Source organism: Anabrus simplex, chromosome 3, assembly GCF_040414725.1.
Source record: "Anabrus simplex isolate iqAnaSimp1 chromosome 3, ASM4041472v1, whole genome shotgun sequence".
Taxonomy (NCBI): domain Eukaryota; kingdom Metazoa; phylum Arthropoda; class Insecta; order Orthoptera; family Tettigoniidae; genus Anabrus; species Anabrus simplex.
The window spans coordinates 112,376,244-112,398,822 of NC_090267.1; the positions used below are offsets into that span (position 1 = coordinate 112,376,244).

At 37.7% G+C, this 22,579-nt stretch overlaps 1 protein-coding gene across 8 annotated transcripts in view; it reads left to right on the plus strand.

Moving 5' to 3' along the window:
• The window catches only part of smash (smallish), a 321,926-nt gene that overhangs the window by 293,894 nt on the left and 5,453 nt on the right, over window positions 1-22,579 (plus strand). For 6 of the 8 annotated variants that reach the window (XM_067142672.2, XM_067142671.2, XM_067142678.2 and 3 more), the window contains 6 exons: window positions 19-437; window positions 1,520-1,754; window positions 5,067-5,296; window positions 9,264-9,412; window positions 16,562-16,726; window positions 17,244-17,338. In XM_067142672.2, coding sequence (XP_066998773.2) covers window positions 19-437; window positions 1,520-1,754; window positions 5,067-5,296; window positions 9,264-9,412; window positions 16,562-16,726; window positions 17,244-17,314 — 1,269 coding nt within the window. In that variant the 3' untranslated portion in view covers window positions 17,315-17,338. The remainder of the gene's footprint in view (window positions 1-18; window positions 438-1,519; window positions 1,755-5,066; window positions 5,297-9,263; window positions 9,413-16,561; window positions 16,727-17,243; window positions 17,339-22,579) is intronic. The other 2 variants (XM_067142675.2, XM_067142676.2) reach the window with 2 other exon arrangements.

Sequence of the window (22,579 nt, forward strand, 5' to 3'; positions counted from 1 at the left end):
ACAATGTTATGATTGCAGGAGAATCTCCGGTCTGAACGAGAACGTCTTCAGCAGGAGCAGGAAGCTCTACTCCGGCAGAAAGAATCTCTCCAGGCACAAGTGCTTCACCAACACCAGCGTTGGAGCAGCCAGTCAGCACTTCCAAGCCAGCAGTGGGACGCCGCTCCTCTCCCCACCCACCTTTCTCTCCAAGACGTTTCGAACGTGGCGGGCTACCCGTCTGCTGACACCCCTCCGCCGGCTCGTCCTCCCGAGCCGCTTAACTACCGACTGTCTCTGCCCGACCTGCAGCAAGATCCACAGTCTGGCATTGTGGTTGCCTCTGCGGGGCAAAATCTGAGGCCGAGTCCTGCTAGACGGGCTCCACCACCCATACCACCTTCCAAACCCTTACGAGTTGTCAGTCAGGAACAGATAGAAAGAGACAACAGCATCAGGTAATTGGTGTAACTATCACATAATATGTTAACACATTTATCATGTTGTGTGTTTTGTTCATTTGGAATGCTTTATTGAAAGAAAGGAGGAAAGAAAGAAAGAAAGAAAGAAAGAAAGAAAGAAAGCAAATTTTAGAGTAAGAAATATTACTTTATTATGTAGAGAATAGCTCCAAGCTTCTAAAGCTTTCCTCAGGATCATTTGAGACACGATGCTGAATTCACCACTAAGCTTGTATCAGAGTTCAATTCTCTATTGTTCAATTTGGAAAATTGTTCTTTTGTTTTCTTCTGATCACATGATGTGTTGATCTTAATGTGACTTGTTTCTAGAATCAGGAGACACCTGGGTTTACGACATTAAAGTTTTGTAAATAGCGTTTTATTATGTATTTTATTAAAATTCGCCTTTGTTCTTAACTCCTGTGTCTAAAGACAAAAGGTTCAATCACCACCATGACAGTGGCTAATAGAGAGGTCATTTCAGAATCACAAAAAAAGGAGGACAATCAATGGAATTCATAATCAGCACTATTTTGATGTTACATGTTCATCTTCAGTAATAAAAGGGTTGCCAAAATGAAACTGAGACCTTTGTTGGTTTCTGTAATTGTTTATTGTTTGGAATTTGTAAACAAACAGAAAGTTAAGAGTGATGTATGGCGACGTATCTAACTAAACATAGTCACCTCGTTGGTCTAAACTCAAGCTGCATAAATTATGCAGACATTTTCCAAAAGGTTTGAAGTTACACTGAAATTGCAGTTAAAATCAATAAAATCACCACAATAGCTGTGAACATTTTGTATGAACATTTATTTACAAATTAGACAAATATTAATAAAAGCATTTTTATCAAAAAATCATGTGCCGTCCATGTTCTATCACTGCAATATTATATACACAGAAAGTAAAAGCAAGGGTACAATCAATAAATAAACATTATCAAGTATTTTAAAATGCAAGTGCCTTACTCACTCAAGGGACTCATTGTTTGTTTAAATATGGCATATGTATAAATTATTAAAATGAAAGCCTTTTATCTTGTCTGTTGTGTTAAACTAAAACTGTTTTGTTCTCAGGAGCAGTCGTATGCCCTCTGCGGACTCTCTTCCTCATCAAGTGGAGCCAGCACATGCACACCATAACTCTGTGCCGACTCAGGTGAGCAGCAGCCAGCAGATGACTCGGCAGACACTGCAGGCTCTGAGTGCTGTTCCTCGGTCACGACTCATTAACAACGATACGTGGATCCAAGCCAAAAAGAAACCTGAAAGCCAAAGAAACACGCTGAATAACCAACATTGGCTAATACAGGTAATGTGAATTAGACACTGAAGTCTTGGAAATCACTACATTTTTATGGAAAATTGTCTGATTAGCAAATCTTCACTTAAAATTTATGCACAAAAACTCCAATATACATTTACCAAAACGTTCTATGAATTGCTTTATGGAACAGATATAATTTTATGTCCACATAAAGAATTGAGATTGATAATCCTGTTTTATCCCTTAAAATAACACAATCACCACATATGAGGGTAAGGGTAGGGGGTGTATTCTGAGTTTTACAGTGCCTCCATTTTAATTCTTGTAAATAAGAATGTTCTAGGGGTCAGTTAGATGGTAAAGGAGAAGCATTGGTGCCAGGAGACTCGTAGTATTGTTGCGCATGAATAACCTGTGCACTGCACTCCAGCCTACAAGATCCTTGCTCAAGACTAGCAACTCGGAATCACTCATACAGAACATTCTCATGTAACAGGTTGCCACTGTTCTATGCTAGAGTACTGAGCTGTTGCTTTAAATTCAAAAACCTTTTGCTATATTTTTTTATGATCGATGTGATAAAACAAAGTTTGAGGAATGATAAATGTGGGAAAATTTAACATTGGTTTATATGAAATATTTTGGGACTGAATAAATTGAATGGTGAATACAGGAAAGAGGCAGTTCTGGGAACGATACATCAAGGTTCTACTGAATAGGAAAACTGCCATCTGTGTGACAGCCCTAACTGCAGATCATTGGTGATAGATTGTTTGATTGATTTATTGATTGACTGTGACTGCAATGCACAAAATTTGTCCACTAGCTAAAATCGAAGAATCCGCCATATGAGTGACCCACCAATCTGGGTAAACCTGTACAGGACTGGCCATGTAATGGAAACACACAGTATTTGCCCTGTAGACATCACCGAGATCCTATTTCTAGATCAAAGCATAATGCATAGCATAAAATGAATTTCATTGCAAAGCCTGTTCTGTCGATAGTATATTATTTAAGGGTACAATAAAAAATTCCACCTTTCTTCTGCTTCTTCTTCTTCTTCTTCTTATTTTATGACCACATAGGATCACTTTAGTCAGTCCGTCGTTCAGGTCTCTTTGAAGGGATTGTTCGGGCTTTGCGCTCCTCCCAGTACTTCTTCAGACGCTCCTTCCACCTTTACAATACTAAAAAAATCGTGTTTAATTAGAACGATAATAACTAGTTTCGGGACATGTTTCGTCCTTCTTTTTGGACATCATCAGCCGAAATTTTTTATAAGATGAGTAAAATAGACAAGGTCACAAATTGATACACATTAAAATATGTTTCAGGATGTCAAAAACATCAAGTTAAAATACATGATATAATTTGGGGAATGTTTTTAAAATGGAGTTCAATTGCTTTTTTGTTCTGTTGAGTTGAGGAAGATAAAATTATTGAACACACACAATAATTCCATTAAAAGTTGTGATCGATGGTCGAGTTCCTCTTATGTTGACATGATGATTGTGATGTATTGTCAATAATTCTTATTTTAAAAATTATAGGGCAGCAAAATATTTGACTTTAAGTTCACGAAAGTAGAAAGCTTGTGTGTCAGCTTTAACACACTCATTGAGCCTTACCTCTCTGGGGCAGACAAGGACAACTATTCAACTATGGCACAATCTTTCTAGTACATGTTTCGGCCCCGTTGGTCATTCCTTAGCGTTATGAACCAATAATATTGCAAAGATAAAATCAATCATATGATAATAATAAATTAAAACATAACACTAAACAGAACCTTCATAAAGAGCCAGTCTTAAAGTTCCTATCGTCCTAAGTTCCTAATGTTCTTTCTGAGGCATTAACATTCATTCTTGATAAACATAAAATAGTTAAAACTTATCCAGTTATTCATAAATCTTCTGATAATGTTCCCTCCTCCAATGATTTCCCCATCTCCCCTTCCTCCCCTTCCTGCAGCTAAAAGCTGGCCTGCTTGGCAGTGTGTTAGTTCCTGTTGCCATGTACATTTGATTACAGTTTTCGAAGTGCCATGGGGAGTAAGTCACATTTATTCCCTTTTAATTTACTCTTCCCTATTCAGTTCATTACATTCTACACATTTCTCTAATTCTTCTTTTCTCTTTATTTGTAGATTTTAATTGGAGCAACGCATTATTTTCACTATCAAGCTTTTGTTCCATGTTGACAACATATTTTAAACCATTATCTTATATTTGTCCAACAATAGTTTAGTCAAGGACTTCTACAATATGAGCAACCCTCTGATTTAACACACTCATTATAATATGACCACATACTCATCAAGACAACTTATAAGTAAAAACTTGAAGGATGAGTGCCTTTACCTATTTTTCTTCTATGGGGCTTTTGGTTATGTTTTTATGGAATTATTCAAAATCAGGATAATAGGAACTTCAAGATTGATTTTTTGTAAGAGCGTCTTTTAGTGTCATGTTTTAATATTAATGTTATTTGATTGTTTTTATCTTTGTTATATTATTTGTTTTTAAGGCTGAGGAAGGACCAACAGGGCCAAAACATGTACCTGTTAATGTATTACCGGTAGTTCTTTAAAGTTTCCTTAAGATGTACAGTGTATTGATTAAGGTGGAAGTTTTTAATTGTATAATTTCTTAAATATACAGTTAATACAGAACAACCTAAACATGAGATTTTAAAATTGCAATTAAATCTTTTCCATTTTGTAATGCACTGTTTTTAGGTACTGCTCTACTTATCTTGAACAGTCATCTTCTGTGATGGCCAAATTTTGTGTATTTGAGCAAAACAGTGCAACTATTGTTATATATTTTTCAGCTTCATCTAATCACATGTGGAAGAGAAATATAGTCCAGAGATGATTGACCAAACAGGACAAAAGGTCAGTCTAACAGAGTGGCTTCCTTGCAGATCTCAGCCCAACCCAAAATATGTGGACTGAGACAAAGTGTGTCATGAGGGGAACTGGCATGATTCCACCGAAGATCCCAAGATGACCTGTGGGATTTAGCCCTTCATGTTTGAGGGAGGTTGCCGAGAACAAGCAACATATTGCTTGTTTCATGGCTGCCGTTCCTTGCAGACTTCAAGTGGGAATCAAAGCCGAAGGTCACATTTGTAACAGCAGGCTTCTTCTGTGGAGTAGCAGGAGATTTATGCTTGGAACTGCCACCTTTTGGTATCAAATGATAGAGGAAATTGTCCTGAACAAGATGGGGATACACAGTTAGAAAAGTGTGCAAAATGGAGCTGCCTCCTTTTTGCTACAGACCCTTCAATTTACTTTATTTTCATTTCATCTATAGGAGCTATCATAAAGAATCAAATGTTTCATTCTAGGAGGCAGAACATCGTCGTATCACAGAACAGCATCAGCGAAATTCAACATCCCCGCGGAAGACCCTTCCTCCACAATATTGGACCCAGCAGCAGAAACAACCCCAACAGCCCCAACAAGTGCCTCAGCGGCAGGACAAGCCTCTGCCCGATTCCATCATCCAGACCTTAACACAGAGGGTGCAGAACCGAGCGACTTTGGGGGACAACAAAAAGGTCTCGAATAGAATAAGGTAGGCACATTTTAAGCAGAATGTTAAAGGTGTTTCTGGAAACATTGAATATCTCCTGATATCATTCTGAGCGATGCAATAACATATCCGTACCTGAAAGTCAAAAGGGCACAAGGCCATTTTTTGTCACTGTGAGTTATGGCTAGTTTTGTTGTCAGTATAATCAGTATCATCGATGGAATAAAGGCGGTTTACAATTCTACTGCATTTATATAATGAACAGTTGGCATAAATTTGCAGCCAATTACTGGTTTTTAGCTTATATTGTAAATTAATGAATTGCACATAAGCCTTGTTGTTTCTCAGGTACATATGTGTTTTTGCCTTTTTATGTATTTGTAGGGTTTCAGAAGCTTGTAAACACATCTTTCGCTGCGTGGAACATAGGCAAAAATGTAACAGTAAATGTCCCTGCAATTGCTATAGATCTTACGAAATGTGACAATGCCAGAATCTTGCCCTGCAGAATTTCTTTAATATGCCAGAAGCCAACAGCACATTGTCACATTTAAATACCATCACATTTTAATACCGTCAAATGTTACTGATCTCGACTAAGATCATTCCTGCTTATCGTGGGAACAGGTGGACATTGACTAACCAACTGCGCCACTGAATTCGGTTGAACAAAAACAGAATCACCCCACACCCAGGAAACTGGAGCTGGAAATGATGATGATGATGATGATGATGATGATGATGATGAAAAACAGAATGAACATCTGAGTAACATGATTCTTTCTGTTCATTGAAATTATAATAGCACGGTGTGGAGAATTGTTGAATTGCTCGGTGCATGTGAATAATAAATGTGGATGCCCACTACCCTGATGCGGCTGAGAAGTAGAAACTTGATTTGGAAGAATTGGGATAGATATGGGGAAATCCTACCAATGAAATTGATAGCATGAAGATGTGCAGTTTTTCCTCCTCTCATTTTTAATGCTCCCTCTGTTCATACTTAAGTGGCCACCACAGAATTAGACCAGTCTTCTTTTTTTTTTTTCACTAGTTGCTTTACGTTGCACCGACACAGATAGGTCTTATTGCGATGATGGACAGGAAAGGACTAGGAGTGGGAAGGAAGCGGCCGTGGCCTTAATTAAGGTACAGCCCCAGAATTTTCCTGGTGTGAAAATGGGAAACCACGGAAAATCATCTTCTGGGCTACCGACAGTGGGGTTCGAACCCACTATCTCCCGAATACTGGATACTGGCCGCACTTAAGTGACTGCAGCTATTGAGCTTGGTGAATTAGACCAGTCAAGGTCATGCTGCTTAGGTACAATGTCGCAAATGAACAACGATTTCAGAGTTTAAGATAAGTCCATAACATCTTCTAGAAAATAGGACTTAACTTGAGGAATATGATAGTTTTTAAACCGAAACATGTATGTGGCTACCATGAAAAACATAAAATACAATTTCAATGAAATTCACAAGTAATATTTTCATTTTGGGGTACTTCGACTGATAGAAAATATTAGAAGCAATAAGCAGTGATAATTTTTTTTTTTAAACCTAGCAGATTCCCATCACACTGGTAGCAAAACGTTGGCAACCAGGAATGAGTTAGCTGGAAAGTTTATAATGTCCAATAACGGACCAACTATATTGGTATTATAAGACCTTTCTGTGCCGGTGCGACATAAAGCAAACTGGAGGAGGAAAAGAAGCTAAGTATTACAATTATCACTCTACAGTTAAATAAATGTGACAAAATTCACAGTGAAATTTAAGAACAAAGAACACATGAAGCAAAAAAGATAGTTCAATCTACTATAGCATTCATGAACTACAACTGTTATAGATAAAATACCAAAATGGGATTAGTTGCAGTAGTCCACCACTTTGTGTATTCTCATTCATACCTGGATTCATTGCACTGAGGCTCACTGTTGCTGGTCTCACCCAAGTGTATGATGATTGGCTCCATTGTTATCTCTTGCACACTGCTTGACGTAATCACTTTCTTGTAATGCTTCGTAATGTCTTACATGTTTTGCCCAGTCTTCTTCAGTAACTCTGTCTAGAGTTTCATGCATAAGCTGTTCGACATCAGCATACTGGAGGTCATGTTCTTTGCTGCAACTTCCTGTTTAAATTATGCCCACATAAGCTCAATCGGATTGTACTGACAGAGGTGTTGTGGCTGATGCCCTACTTCATTTGCCAGTCTCTCCAATTCATATGTCTTCTTGGCACTTTGGATCTCTTCTTTACACAGAAGCTCATCTCTAGTTTCAGCAGGAGAAACTACAATGCCTTCTTATGTAGGCCTTCCATAATACCTATTTTACACCAGTTTTAACATGGTGGGTTGTCTGCGTTAGTGGAGTGACAGCTGGCTTTTTCCATTAGGATAATAGAACCTTCTTCCAAAGAACACAACATATGAACAAATGAGTCCTGAAAAACTTCACTGTTCATTTCTGAATGATAACCTAATTCAAAAGAACTTTTTCCCCCCCACGAAAGAAAAGTTTAGCCTCTTGTACAAAACCAGTCCATGCAGAATCAGGATGTACTATCATGAGCCAACCACATCCACTTTCAGTCCACAGTTCCCTCTGGAGTAGTGCCAGATATATCTGTTGGTATAATTCTGATTAATGTATGTTTTGTCAAAGTTAACTATAGGCCTGCTTTCTTGTGTGTACAGCCATGGATTGATAACCTAGATGTTAAGTCCCCTTTAAGCAACAGCAATATTTTTTTGTGCAAAAATACGTGTAAGTTGCAAAAACTTTGCCCTTGAGGTGGCAGTGTCAGTACATTCCATTAAAAATTTTCATCCACTGTTGCACTTTTTAAACTTAAAAACCAAGCACTCTAGAAGGCGAAGAGTGGATATTTCTAAACTGCAATAGTTAATTTTATGACAGAGATCGGCCAAGATTTTGCTAGCCGTGGGGTATTCTCCTCGACTGTAGTATTCTAGAACAATCCAGCAAGTCTTTATTAAAATTTTCCTGTTCCGTGCATTTGTGTTCCTATTTATACTCCTTCCTTGGTGAATTGAGAACAGCACACACACCATGAGCTTTAGCCGAAGTCAATGAACTGCTAATACTTTGTACCAACATCTCAGAAATTCTGCAAGCTTTTGCATGCAAATTTTGTACTTGAACAAAATTTATTGTAAGCAAGACTCCTGAAAACTTGAAAACATTTGCTACAATGACTCGACTTTCCTTTCTAAAGTGCGTTTGACCTGCATGTATGCCAGCATTACTTCCACAAGGTAACGTACTAACTACATCAAATCTTGGAAGGAGCTTAGTTTTCTATCCATTCTCTCTTCTGCTCTGTCTGCATTGTATTGTCTTATTGTCATCTCTGTGATATCAAGAAAAGGCCTGATAAACACAAAGAAAGGCAGAGATAGAATGAAACGAGGTGTCAACTTTGTGATGCAGTTGGTGAGTCACTGTCTTGTTTGTTCCCAAGATAGCTGGTTTGATTCCGGCTAAAGTGGATTGAAGTAGTTTAAAATGCAACAACTTTGTGTTGTTGGCTTTTGACACAATAAAGAACTCCTGTGTAATAAAATTCCAACAACTTGGCATCTCTTTTTAAGATCTATTGCAATTGAAGGGATGTTAAACAAATATTATTTCTCAGAAAATAACAGGTGATGAAATATGTGGAACATAGGATGAATTTAAATGAGAAAGGGAACCGATGAGATTAATATTAAAGTTAAAATATAAAATTAAAATATATTAAAATATGAGAGGTCAGCATGAGTAAGGGAGCAGTTGAAAAGAAAGGAAAGGAACAGGAACAAATATAAAAATATAAAAAGACAAAGACAAATTCCATGTCTTACTGCTTCCAAATATCTTAGTTGACATAAACTGCTTGGTATTTTCCATTGTGATTTGTGTAAATTCTCCTGACTTAGATTTATTGTAGCATCTGAGAGAGGTTTGTTGAACATCAGTTTTTACTTTTATTTTTGCAGGCCTGAGGATAATCCCAGTAGGGACAATCCAGCCACTGGACATTACAATGCAGGTGCCAATAACCCTCCCTTGGGCAGTGGAGACTCCCAGGAGAAAATGTTAAGTGTCAGTGGCAAGAAGAAGTGTTCACACTGTGGGGATGAGCTGGGTAAGTTTACAGATCATGGTATAGAACTTAATTTTTCAGTTTTACTCATTCTATTACTGCTTATTTCCACCAACTGTTAGCAATATTTCTACTTCAAAGGGTTTTTCTTGCCAGCTATTCCCAGCCATACTGCATAAATATCCTCAACTAGATTCACCTACTGTCAGATCAAACCCACATCATCCACTTCTGTCAGCCATTTTCCCTCCATTTGGTGAGTTGTTTATGTATCATTACCATTCTGCAAAAATCAAACCATTAGGGGTTCAAAATTGACCCAGCCCTCACCTCACCATCAAAAAATCTATCCCACCAAAGGATACTGTGATTGTTTGAATTGGCTGTGTGGTTAGGGGCGCACAGCTGTAAACTTGCATTCTAGAGATAGTGGGTTCAAACCCCACTGTCAGCAGCCCTGAAGATGGTTTTCCATTTTCACCCCAGGCAAATGCTGGGGCTGTACCTTAATTAAGGCCACGGCCGCTTCCTTCCCACTCCTACCCCCTTTTTATATCCCACTGTAGCCATAAGACCTATCTGTGTTGGTGCAACGTAAAGCAACTTGTAAATTGTTTTTATGGGTATACCTGTAGGTCACTTCCACAACTCTAAACACACAGACGAAATATCATGATCCAAAGAAGTGCATGCAAATAGCATACACAGCCGCCTCATTCTTCCACCCACTCGCTCTGGCAGGGCTTCCTTTAATGAGTTTTGTTGCTAAAAAGTTATATAAATAGTAATCTCTAATTTCTACCTTTTTGTAATGAAATTCTTCCCTGTAGAGAACATGCAACAGTTTCTTACTCCAGGGCAGATCGAGGCCTGAACAACAGTTCTGACTTTACAATTCTTTCCTGTTACCTTCTTTTCCCTTTTTTGACCTTATATTTATTCCCTCTTTAGTGCTTCCCAGTTTTGTCATCCAGGGAGCTTGAACTGGGTCTAAATATTTATTTTTCTGTAATTTCAATCTATCATGAATTGTTTATATAAACTGCACTTCCTGTAGGGACATTCCAGCCACTTTGTGTTGTTGGCTTTTGACACAATAAAGAACCTCTGTGAATTAAAATTCCAATATCTTGGCATCTCTTTTTAAGATCTATCGCAATTGAAGGGATGTTAAACAAATATTATTTCTCAGAAAAGAACAGGTGATGAAATATGTGGAACATAGGATGAATTTAAAAGAGAAAGGGAACTGATGGGATTTGATTCCTGACCAGGTAGGGGATTTTGATCTTAAATGGTTAATTTACTTGGCTGGACTGGGTGTTTGTGCTGTCCCCAACATCCCTGCAACTCTTACTATAATATATACTACATCACAGGCATAGGGACGTGGTGACCCCATTGCCCAGTGGGAAACCACTGCAATCAGCCACTCGAGTATTGGCGGGAAAACCATACCTCATTGGGTTAGGAGGAAATGCCAACCCAGAACCCTGAACATCTGGGGTTGTCCCTCTGTGGTTAACAACCATAGTTGTAAATCGGAGCTTGCTCCACCCAAGGTTAACTACCTTCGAAAGTCAACCATGGAAAGGTCTTTTAGGAAAAAAATTCCACCATCCTGTCCAAGAAAGCAGGAGAAGACTACATCAGATTCGGTGGGTAGCCACCTAGAAGGCGTCAACCAGTCGGAGCGTTAGCAATCGCCCATTCCTATGCCAGCACATAAGAACAGGATCAAACAAGATCAGATCAACTACATTGCAACTCATAATATTCCCTACTTAAAGCAGGAAAACTAAAGAACTTGATGGACGAATTAGATAAACAGAAAATTTTAGTAGCAGGACTCCAGGAGATGAGAAATACCGTTCGAATCTCAAGGCTACAGAATTTACAATGGGAAACCTGGACTAAGGGTTATGAAACAATGTCCCCAAGTTGGAACTGGTTTATAGTCAATGAGAAAATAATAGACTCAATAATATATTTTCAAGCCATTTCACCTAGAATTGCAACTTTGAGTTTAAAAGCATACAACAAAATGTATACCATCATAAATGCCCATGCCCCTACTAATGAAAAGAATTTTCTAACAAAGACTAGGAAAGAAGTGTAAAAGTTTTGGGATCTCCTTGACCAAACAGGAAACCAAGTAAATATTAACAACGTTAAGATCCTGTTAGGAGACTTCAGAGCCCAACTTGGAAGAGAAAAGAAATACTGAGATATCATTAGGAAATGGGCTCCACATAAACATACAAATAAGAATGGTCAAAGACTTGTTGAACTCTGCAGAAAACACAGACTGATCTCAAAGTCAACATACTTCAAAAGGAGGCCAAACAAACTTAAAACTTGGAAACATCCTGATTGGAGAAAAGGGAAATGGCAGCTGGATCATGCATTTATGGACAAATCCTTCCACAGAGAAATCTACAATGTTTAAAGTATTAAGAGGAGTAGATACCGGTTCAGATCATTACAAAATCAAAATTAAGTTCACACCACTAAAAATGAAACCAAACTGCAATAAATGAAAGAGGAACTTTGATCCACACCAATTAATTAAAAATGATAAATATAGAGGTCACACAAAACATAAAACTGACAGATGGCTTAGAAGAATTGGTTCCATTTCTCAGGCATCAAGCTGAAAATTTAGCCCCATTGAACCCACGTAAAAGACATGCCTGGTGGACCTCAGAATGTGACAAAATTCATGAAGAAAGACATTAGGCATGGTTATAATTTCAAACACACAAAACAGAAGAAAGTGCAACCAACCTCAAAAATATCAGGAAAAAGTTCACACAAATTATCAGGCAGACCAAGAGACAATCACAGAAAGATCTAATTGACTCAATATAGAAGAACATTACCACAAAACCAATTCCAGAGACTTTTACAAAAGGTTTGGAAGACAACTACAAAAATTTGCCCCTCCCATGTTAATGCTGAAAAGTGAGGATGGAAAAACAACACATAATGACAAGGAAAATGCCAAAATCATGGCAAAACCATTCATTAAACTTTTGAGTTGTGAAGAACCCCAGGAACTTTTAGCAATTAATACAAACACACCCATCAACTCATAAACCCCTCGACAATCCAAAAGGTGGAAACAGCACTCAGAGAGTTGAAAAATTATGAGGCATGCGGAAAAGACCAAGTTTTTGCAGAAATGTGAAAATATGCCAATGTCCTTACACATGACCGTAACAAAAATCTGGATAACAGAAAAGTTCACTGAACATTGGACCATGGCCATAATCCACCCACTCCACAAAAAAGGAGATAAAAGCAGTCCAGATAATCACAGAGGTATCTCTCTCTTAGACTGCACATACAAGATTTTCTCCAGAATCCTATTCAGGAGGATCAAAGAGCAACTAGAGGAAGAATTAGGTGAATACCAATGAGGCTTCAGACCTTGGAGAAGCTGTGAAGAACAAATCATCACTTTAAAATTAGCCATAGCATATTACAAGAAACAAAACAACCTCTCGCAAGAACCATCATGGACTTTAAGAAATCATACGACTGTATCCATAGACCTTCAATGTTGAAAATCTTAAGCAATTTTGGGCTCCATCCAAAATTAATCAAATTGATAGAACTCACCTTTATCAACACCAAATCAAAAGTCAAATTCAGAGGGGAATTCTCTGAGCCATTCATTATAAAAACAGGTTTAAGACAAGGAGATTGCTTTTCACCGTTGCTGTTCAATGCTTTGGAATATATAATGAGGGAATGGTACAAGATTAACCCAAAGAACATCCAATTTGGAAGACCCAAAGACAAAATAAGTTTAAATTGCCCAGGATTTGCTGATGACCTTGCTCTCTTGTCCAACAATATTCAGGAAACCAGACAACAAGTTATATCACTACAGGAAACAGCACAGAAAATTGGTCTTGGAATATCTTTTGAAAAGACAGTATCATGTCAACTTGACTCACCACTCATAAACAAAATTGCTGTAGGAAACCAAGAAATCAAAATTGTAGATATATTTAAATATCTGGGAGAAATCATAACATATAACCTCAATGAAAAGCCAGCATGGCATAACAGAATAAATAAATTGATCAGAGCACAATATGTCACCAAGAATACCTACAACAAAAAGGGCCTATCAATAGCAAATAAATTAAAACTCTAGAAAACAGTCACTCATCCAGAAATAACATACGCTAGTGAAACCATCTTCAAAACAACTAACACTGCACAAATAGACAAAATATTCAAGATAGAAGAATCATTAGAACGTGCATCAACAAATCATACTAAGAAGATGGACACTGGAGAGTAGCTTCTAATGAAACAGTCTACAAGGAAATAGAATCAGCACAATCAGGAAGAAACGCATTTCATTTTTTGGACATCTAATCAGGGCACCAGAGAACAGGATCACCAGGAGAATAATAGACAAATTATGGAATAGTATGTGCAACATTAAGTGGATTACAGAAATCAAGGAAGATATGGATGAACTACAAATTACAGTGGAAGACCTAAGAAACAAAACCGACAAAACCAGGAAACTCACAGACAAACAAACTAGATTGCAAATCAGAATCAACAAACAGACAATGGGAAGGCTGATTTCCGATGAAGAAAGATAAGATCCAAGAGAATGAAGAAGTACTGGGCTGCCAGGAAACTGAAAAATTATTTGTATAAAGTTGGGTAGAGTGGTCCAATGAAGGCCATAAAATGTAAATAAAAAATATTATGTCACAATAACATGTAGCTCCTCATACATGGCAGATGCTGCCCACCTTGTCTGAGGGTCTGACTTACAAGGGCTGCACCAGGCTAGCAAATAATTAACCATAATTTAGAGTCAGCAGCTTACTCAGCTCTTTTATCTTCATTCATATTTGTCTTTTTTTAAGTTTAATTATTTATAAATGTTTAATTCTCACTTTGGCATACTTCATTCTCAGGAGCCATATATTTTCTTCAAGGGTGCACAATCTGATGAAATATTTCCAGAAAAAAAAAAAAAAAAAATTAACATTTGATAGCTTTCCTTCTGGCAATCTTTGATGTCATCATTTCCTCCCTGTAAAATTCTGAGCTAAGCTACCAGGCAGCAAATCATCTGAAATGGTGCCATTTAAGCAACCAGTATACCTTGTCATCTGGCAGTTGAAGAGGAAGGAACTTCGCTGGATAATTTCTAAGGTCCAGTAGTTAATGTTGTCAAATAGATGCTGAGTGCATCACCAGAAGTATACCAGGATAACACGGCATTGAATGCCAAGATCTTCAACCAAAACCCCCAAACAATCAATCAATCAAACCAAGCAATCACTGCTCACTCTGAAGGCCTACAGATTATGAACCAACCTTCTGTAATATTAATGGGATTTAACTTGAATCATAACAATCTGTAGGTTACGTTAGGGAAATATTTTTTGATTAGTGGTGGTGATTGTTTTAAAGGGCAGTATAGTAAAATAACCTTTTCCTTCCTGGCCTTTTCCCCCTGTTTATTGGGGGTCGGTCTAGTTTTACAACCAGAAGCCCTCCTGATGCCAACCCTATGTGGACGGATGGATTTTTTCACTATTGTGTGTATCTGTGGTGGTTGGTAATGTGCTGTGTTTTACGTAGATGAAGTGTATTAAGACGAACACAAACACCAAGCCCCCCCAAACCAGGGGAATTAACCATTCGCAGTTAAAATCCTCAAACCGGCCGCAGATCAAACCTGAGGCTCTGTGAGGGATCAAACTACAATGAGAAAACTCTCATCAATTTTTAATCATGAAAAGAAGTCCAGCCCTTCGAGGAATGGAAATATCTGTAAAAGAAAGAGAAGGGTATAAAAATGAATGAATCTCAAAACTAATACCATCAGGACTGGAAGAGAAGTTGACAAGGGGAGGTCAGATCGAAAATATGAAAGCACAGAGCCTGGTAAAGACACCAGCAGCTAGTTGTACACCTGGCTATGGCAACACAGTGATAGGAGAGTTGTTATGCATTGGACTGTGCTGGTTATGTGTGTGTCTGAGAACGCCAGTGTGCACTACAATAGTTTCTCAAACTGCTACAAAGCACTTCCTCATTAAATAGTGCTGCATCTTTTTAAGGTTATGGATTTTAGATTAGAATAGGAATCATTTATTCATTGGATCCACTGCCACCGTTAAGAATCACCTCACCTCATCTCATCTCATCTTATTTTAGCCTGCTAGTGGAATGTTATAATTGGACCAGTTTTAATAGCTAGCTCCAGTACTGCTTCGAGCCTCTTTAAAAAAAAATCATCATCGTATTAACACTGATGCTTTCACGGCCCGTACTTGTAGACATGATATGGCTTTTGGGCTTATGCTGTGTCAAAAAAACAAGGTGAAACTCTTTATGTTTCACAGCAAACTTTTGCTCTGCATCTTCAGAAGAAAATCTTGACAGTAACTGTAACAGTTAAAAGCCATATCATGTCTACAATCATCATCATGTTATTCAATATTTTAACAAAACAGACACAAATTAATAATGGAAACTGAAAGCACTTTGTCCTATGTTGGCATGCAAGAATAACCTTGGTTACATTTTCCCCCACAGACACAGTTGTTCGGGCCAGAAAAGCAAAAAAAAATTCTCGTTTACTGAAACTTTCAATCCACAATTTTCTGATTTCAGTTTTGTCTTTATATACACAAATTATTTAAATGGGTTAATAAAAAAGAATCAGACCATTGAAATCAGCAGTCTGTCCTGAAGCTAGCAGTACAATTTGTTTTTCAACAGTTTTAGAGATAATATCAGGGGCTCAAGTGAGAACACATTGCCTCTCACTCTACCTAGTGGGTTCAATCAGACAGTTTTATGACAGTGCCTTGTATCATGGCAAATGTTCTATGCACAAATAGAATGTAGGAATAGTGGTGTGGACGAGTGCACAGCTTGCTGCTGGGATATGTACCTGTAATTTTTGCTGAGTAGAATATTAAACTATATTTAATTTACTAAAAATCTAGTGTTCCTTTACGGAAGTTATACTTAAAGAGTTGCAACACCACCTTATAAATTTCAAGTACCATCACCTGGTAGAATTGTTATTCTGCTTCACAAGCTTAATGATGCCTGCAAATATGCTTTGATGCAAGATCTTTATTTTTATGAATCTCATGAAGTCTTGGGATAAACATAGTCTTATTGTTTCAGGTCGTGGAGCGGCAATGATCATTGAGAGTCTCAGACTGTTCTACCACATCGACTGCTTTAAGTGCTGTGTATGTCATGTACAGTTAGGTGATGGGCTCATGGGAACTGACGTGAGAGTACGGAACAACAAGCTACACTGTCACAACTGCTACTCGAGCGACGATGGTAAGATCACAGATGGAAGATATATTACTGTATATGGTATATTTAGGAGAATGTTTTGGAGGGTTGGCTTTAGGGGTTTAGTGTTGAGAAGCGAGTTTGGGAATGTATTACTTCTCTGTCTTTCAAAAATATCATCTTAGATGAGCTGTTTAATATAATGTGTTGTGTTGTAGCATATGGTGTTGCAAGGATAATTATATTCTATTGGCCCCTTCCCTAGATATGCCATTGCCTTAACCGTTGCTGTCAATAGTATGTTCCTCAATACAAGTTATCCAGTCAAAATATTACTCATCCTGCACTAACTCAGTTGATAGCCAGAGACTTGTCTCTTGCTGTTGGGTATAGCTAACACCTGTCCTAGAATGTTGCTCAGAAAATGACTATTGTCCTTCAATTAGACTGTACAGTTGCATGCATCAGTATGCCATCGGCTGTACCACACTGCTGGGTTTGACTACTGTGAGTTTGCCAGTCACAAGTGGTGTCCCAATTGAATTATTTATTCATGTTTCAGTTTCAAATTCTCCAGGCTCTGTATGTGCATCATACAGTTATCATCTTGAAATGCAGGAATGTCCATGTTGATATCTAAAGGTAACACCAGAATTTGTAAGTAGCCCTCTGAAATGATGGGGATGCATACTCTGACTAATGGGCATGATAGTTCAAGCATCCTCAAAACATAATTGGTCCTTTTATGGATACATTGAGCGCATGGCAAGCTTTGTTGCTCCACTATCCACTTAGGAGAAAATAAGAAAGATTTCTTCTGACCATATAATTCCTATTTTCCTGTTCTCCACTTTTTAGTGTCATTTTCTCCTTGTAACTTCACATTCAGTTTTTAGGAATAGTCTCTCCAAATATCTGTAGCATGTGTTTCTGTATGCTAGGTGTATGAAGCCTGTTGTTTATGCTCCAAGCAATATCTGTCTTGTTTCAAAAGGATCTGCTCTCACAAAGGCATGCGACTCATCAGTGAATCCTTCTAGTAATGACAGGTTTACTGTCTTAATTTTATTAACGATAATGAATGTGAAGTTAACATTATGTCCTTGCTCTAATACTCTGTATACATTTCCAACATATTCACGAATCGATACTTATTTGATGACTGGAACAATGTAACCTAAAAGCTTTTCAGTCTGTCAAACACACAAGTGCAATATAAATATTACACTATAACATAGCTGTAAAAAATGCACACTTATTAAACAAGCAATAAAAATGCGCTATTAAACAAAGAATGACATGTTTCGTTCTTAAAAGAATATCAGATTCTATCGTGTCACACTCAATATTTGGAAATATTTGTGTTTTTTTCTGTCCAAACACCTAGGAATTTGAAATTTGGAACCTAGGGTAGTATCTAAATGAAGTTCTGCTTTGTCGCCACTCCAGCATACAGTGCGAGGTATTTGAGAAACCTTTGCTCTTTCATTGGCTCAAATCCAATCGGCTGCCAATCTGCTGACCTTCCATTACATCATACCCCGGTCAGGTAAATGACACACTGCACTTCTCCTTCAGTCGGTTCACCCGTAGTGTTCTCTTAGTACAGTATTATCATTGTTGTCGCTAATCCTTATTATTATTTCTTGTATTACAATTCTTTTTAAAAACTATGCAAGGGTTTTTAATGAGCATTTAATGGTCCATCTATTATAACGGTAATTTTATTATCATTATTACTTTTTTTTTAAATCATACATCACTAAAAATAATAACATCTTACAAGAACTCTCTAATTTAAAAAAGTAATAATAATAATAATAATAATAATAATAATAATAATAATAATAATAATAATAATAATAATAATAATAATAATAATAATAATAATAATAATACCAGTAAATGAAATGAAATGGCATATGGTTTTCAGTGCCGGGAGATCCCAGGATGGGTTCGGCTCGCCAGGTGCAGGTCTTTTGATTTGACTCCCGTAGGCGACCTGCGCGTCGTGATGAGGATGAAATGATGAAGACAACACATACACCCAGTCCCCGTGCCAGGGAAATTAACCAATGATGGTTAAAATTCCCGACCCTGCCAGGAATCGGACCCGGAACCCTTGTAACCAAAGCCTTAGCCATGGAGCCAGACAAATTTCCAGTATAATAGGTAGACAATTAAATGCTTGTTAAGAACCCTTGAATGTTTTTTAAAATTAATTGTATTATGAGAAGTAATAATAATAATAGCAACAACAATGATAATACTGAGAGAACACTAGTGGTAAAGTGACTGAAGGGGAAGTGCAGCATGTCATTCACCTGACCAGGGGGGGGGTGCATGACATAATGGAGGGTCAGCAGGCTGGTAGCTGGTTGGATTCGAGCCAATAAAAGAGCAACGGTTTTTCAAACGCCTCGCATTGTATGCTGGAGTGGAGACAAAGCAGGACTTCATTAAGATAAGTTCCAAATTTCAAATTCCTAAGTGTATGGACAGAAAAACATAAATATTTCCAAATATTGAATGTGACTTGATAGAATCTGATGATGTTCTTTAAGAACGAAACATGTTATTCTTTGTTTAATGTAATATTTATATTGAACATGTGTGTTCGACAACCTGAAAAACTTTTAACTGACTGAACACTGGAAAGTATGGCTGGAAAAAAAGTCGAAATAGTTAGTCTACTGACTGTGATGGCACAGTCCAGAATGAAAGTAAATCACTGGAAAGTAATTTTTTTATTTGGGTATTATTATTTGCTGCGTCCGACTCGTTAGCTGAATGGTCAGCGTACTGGCCTTCGGTTCAAAGGGTCCCGGGTTCGATTCCCGGCCGGGTCGGGGATTTTAACCTTCATTGGTTAATTCCACTGGTCTGGTGGCTGGGTGTTTGTGCTGTCCTCAACATCTCTGCAACTCACACACCACATGATACTATCCTCACCACAATAATACGCAGTTACCTACACATGGCAGATGCCGCCCACCTTCATCGGAGGGTCTGCCTTACAAGGGCTGCACCCGGCTAGAAATAGCCACACGAACTTCCTTTAAAAGAAATGTTTTTCCCTTATAATAGTATTGCTTTTGTAGGAAATGTAAGCCTACTTCATTCCAAAAAAAAGAAACCAACCTATATTGAATATACAGAATGCAAGGGGTATGAGTGCACTGTGTAAAACTAAGAGCATGGCCACTGATAAACATACAGATAATATGAAGACAATTTAGAAGACCTTCAATTCCTTGAATGACTTGGTATACTTTTTTTTTATAGTATTGTTATAATAATGATGAGCATAGTAGGCCTATCTATATGTGAGAAATTAACAAAGTAAGTGAGGTGTTTGACTTCAAAATAAACAGTGTAATCAGCAAGCAGAAAATCACTAATGCTGTTATGACACTGGGCAGAAAGGCCACTGAAGGAGCATACTCAGGATGCTGGCTAACACAAGAATGGGATGTGAATGGAGAAATCAAAACAACCAGAAGCAACATTTTAAGAAGTGTAGTTTGACATCCACAATATGGCAACTCTGGTATGGGAAACATAAAATAGGAAAAATTACTGTAGGATGGTCGCCAAACTTCTGTGAGGAGACGGCACATTAAGAAGAAGAATTTAAATGGATGATAAAGTAAGACAACTGCTGTGGGATAAACAAGTACCATTCAAAGCTAAGATGACATTATATAAATCATATTATACACCCATCCTCACATATGGCTTAGAAACTACCACGTTAATGGGACAAGAAAACTCAAAACTCCAAGCAGCAGAAATGAAGTTCCTACTCACAATAATACAGAAGACTGGAAAGGACAAGTTCAGGAATGAAAAAGTATGAGAGGAGGTGAGAATAGGAGATTCCTTACTACAGAGGATCCAGAAAGCAAGACTGAAGTGGCTTGGCTATGTAAGAAGGATGAGTGCAAGTAGGACTGCAAGAAAAGAATATGAAAAAGAAGTAAAAGGAAAACGGACCGATCTGGTGGAGAAAGATGTCGAGGAGGGAGGACGAGATTGGGAGAAGGTTACAAGAGAACAGTGGTTCATAGACAGACAAAGATGAAGGGAGCTCGTTCAGCACACCCAGGCAACTGCAGATGGTAAATGACGACGATGATGATGATGATGATGGTGATGATAAAGGAGAAGTACATAACACAAATTGGCAACATCTCTGGCTACAAGTCACAACATGGACCAGTTTGTCTGTTGTCAGCTAGACACAGTAGCATTCACTCGCTTCACATACGTAAAACTTGCTGCATTTTCTCTAAGGAGAAACATTTCAAAGTTTATAATACCACAAATATGCAAATAATCCTCGCATAGATTTTTTAAAATTTGGCAATGAAAAGTCAGAGTATGGGTATTATTTGTGTCAAGGTTGGTACAGTGCTCATGACATACAGAAATCTGGCAGTTGGTATTTTTTCATCCACTCTGTTGGTTGCTGCTGTAACCGAGAAGTGTGCCCCATACATACCATGTCATTTGCATGGCATCAGTTTAACTAGCACCACCTGTTTAGGATGGCTGGTGAGAGTTCTTCCACATTACTGACGAGGCAGGGCAAATTGGAAATTATACTGTGAGAAGAAATAACGAGGACAAGATTTGCTGTCGAATACGACATTATTGTATTAATAATATAAGTTTTTTGGTGACAACAGTTTTTCTCATCTTGTGTCAAATTACATTTTTGTTGCTTACAGTAATCTGGCTTTCTAGGAATGATATAATAACACCATAGGAATGAGTTGGTAGCAGCTGTGTTATCCAGAAATACTGTATGTGATGCAAATCATCTGTTGGCTATGTACCTAACTGTAACAAAATCATTCCTCTAACTGGACTGTGAGTTAATATCAAACAACAGCATGTTTTGTTCAGTGTATCAGCTCAGTCAAAATATTAATTAAACTAGTAATTAATTTTGTAACTGTCTGTATATTTCTTAATAATAATACATGAAGTCAAATAATAATACTAGATTATGAAATTCCACCTATTCAATACATAAAGAGTTTTTTTTATTTAAATTTAAGAAATAGTTCTTAACATATTAGATATAGGGACATGTTTCACCCATAATGAGGGCATCATCAGCCTAAAAGTCTCATACCTGAAAGAAAGATAGATCAGGATCCTAAGTCTAAAATATAAATAAGAAGACACTGTTTTAGGTACAAATGTGTATAAAATGACTAGCAAGTAGAATATAGTAGTTATAAGTACTCTTATGACAAAGTCTTATAATCAATCCTTATTGTAGATCTGTACGAATGCCTTGTTTTTTAAATGTGGTAACAAGTAGTTAGTTAAAAGTTCAAAAAGAATCTGTAAATTGCTGTGATGAAATGAAAACTTATAAGTATGGTGCCTTATTCTGGAGATGGTGTAAGGAACTTATAATAGCTTAATATTTAGGATATCACGGGAACATGGTATAATGAAAAGTTACTGGTAAACTAGCCAGCTCATTAAAAAACTCCTAACTAATTTACAAAAACAATTTAAAATACAATAATGAAAATTCACAGCCTATTTCCAGTCATTTGACTGGGTCAGGAATGGAATGAATGAAGCCCCCATCTAGCAGCGAGGATGGGAACTGTACCGGCTGCCGAAGCCTGTCACACTCCTCTGGGGCAGTAATTAATAATGACTGACAAATGAAATGAAATGATATTGGAGAGTGTTGCTGGAATGAAAGATGACAGGGAAAACTGGAGTACCCGGAGAAAAACCTGTCCCACCTCCACTTTGTCCAGCACAAATTTCACATGGAGCGACGAGGATTTGATCCACGGAACCCAGCGGTGAGAGGCCGGTGCCTGCCGCCTGAGCCACAGAGGCTTTTTAAAATACAATAATAAT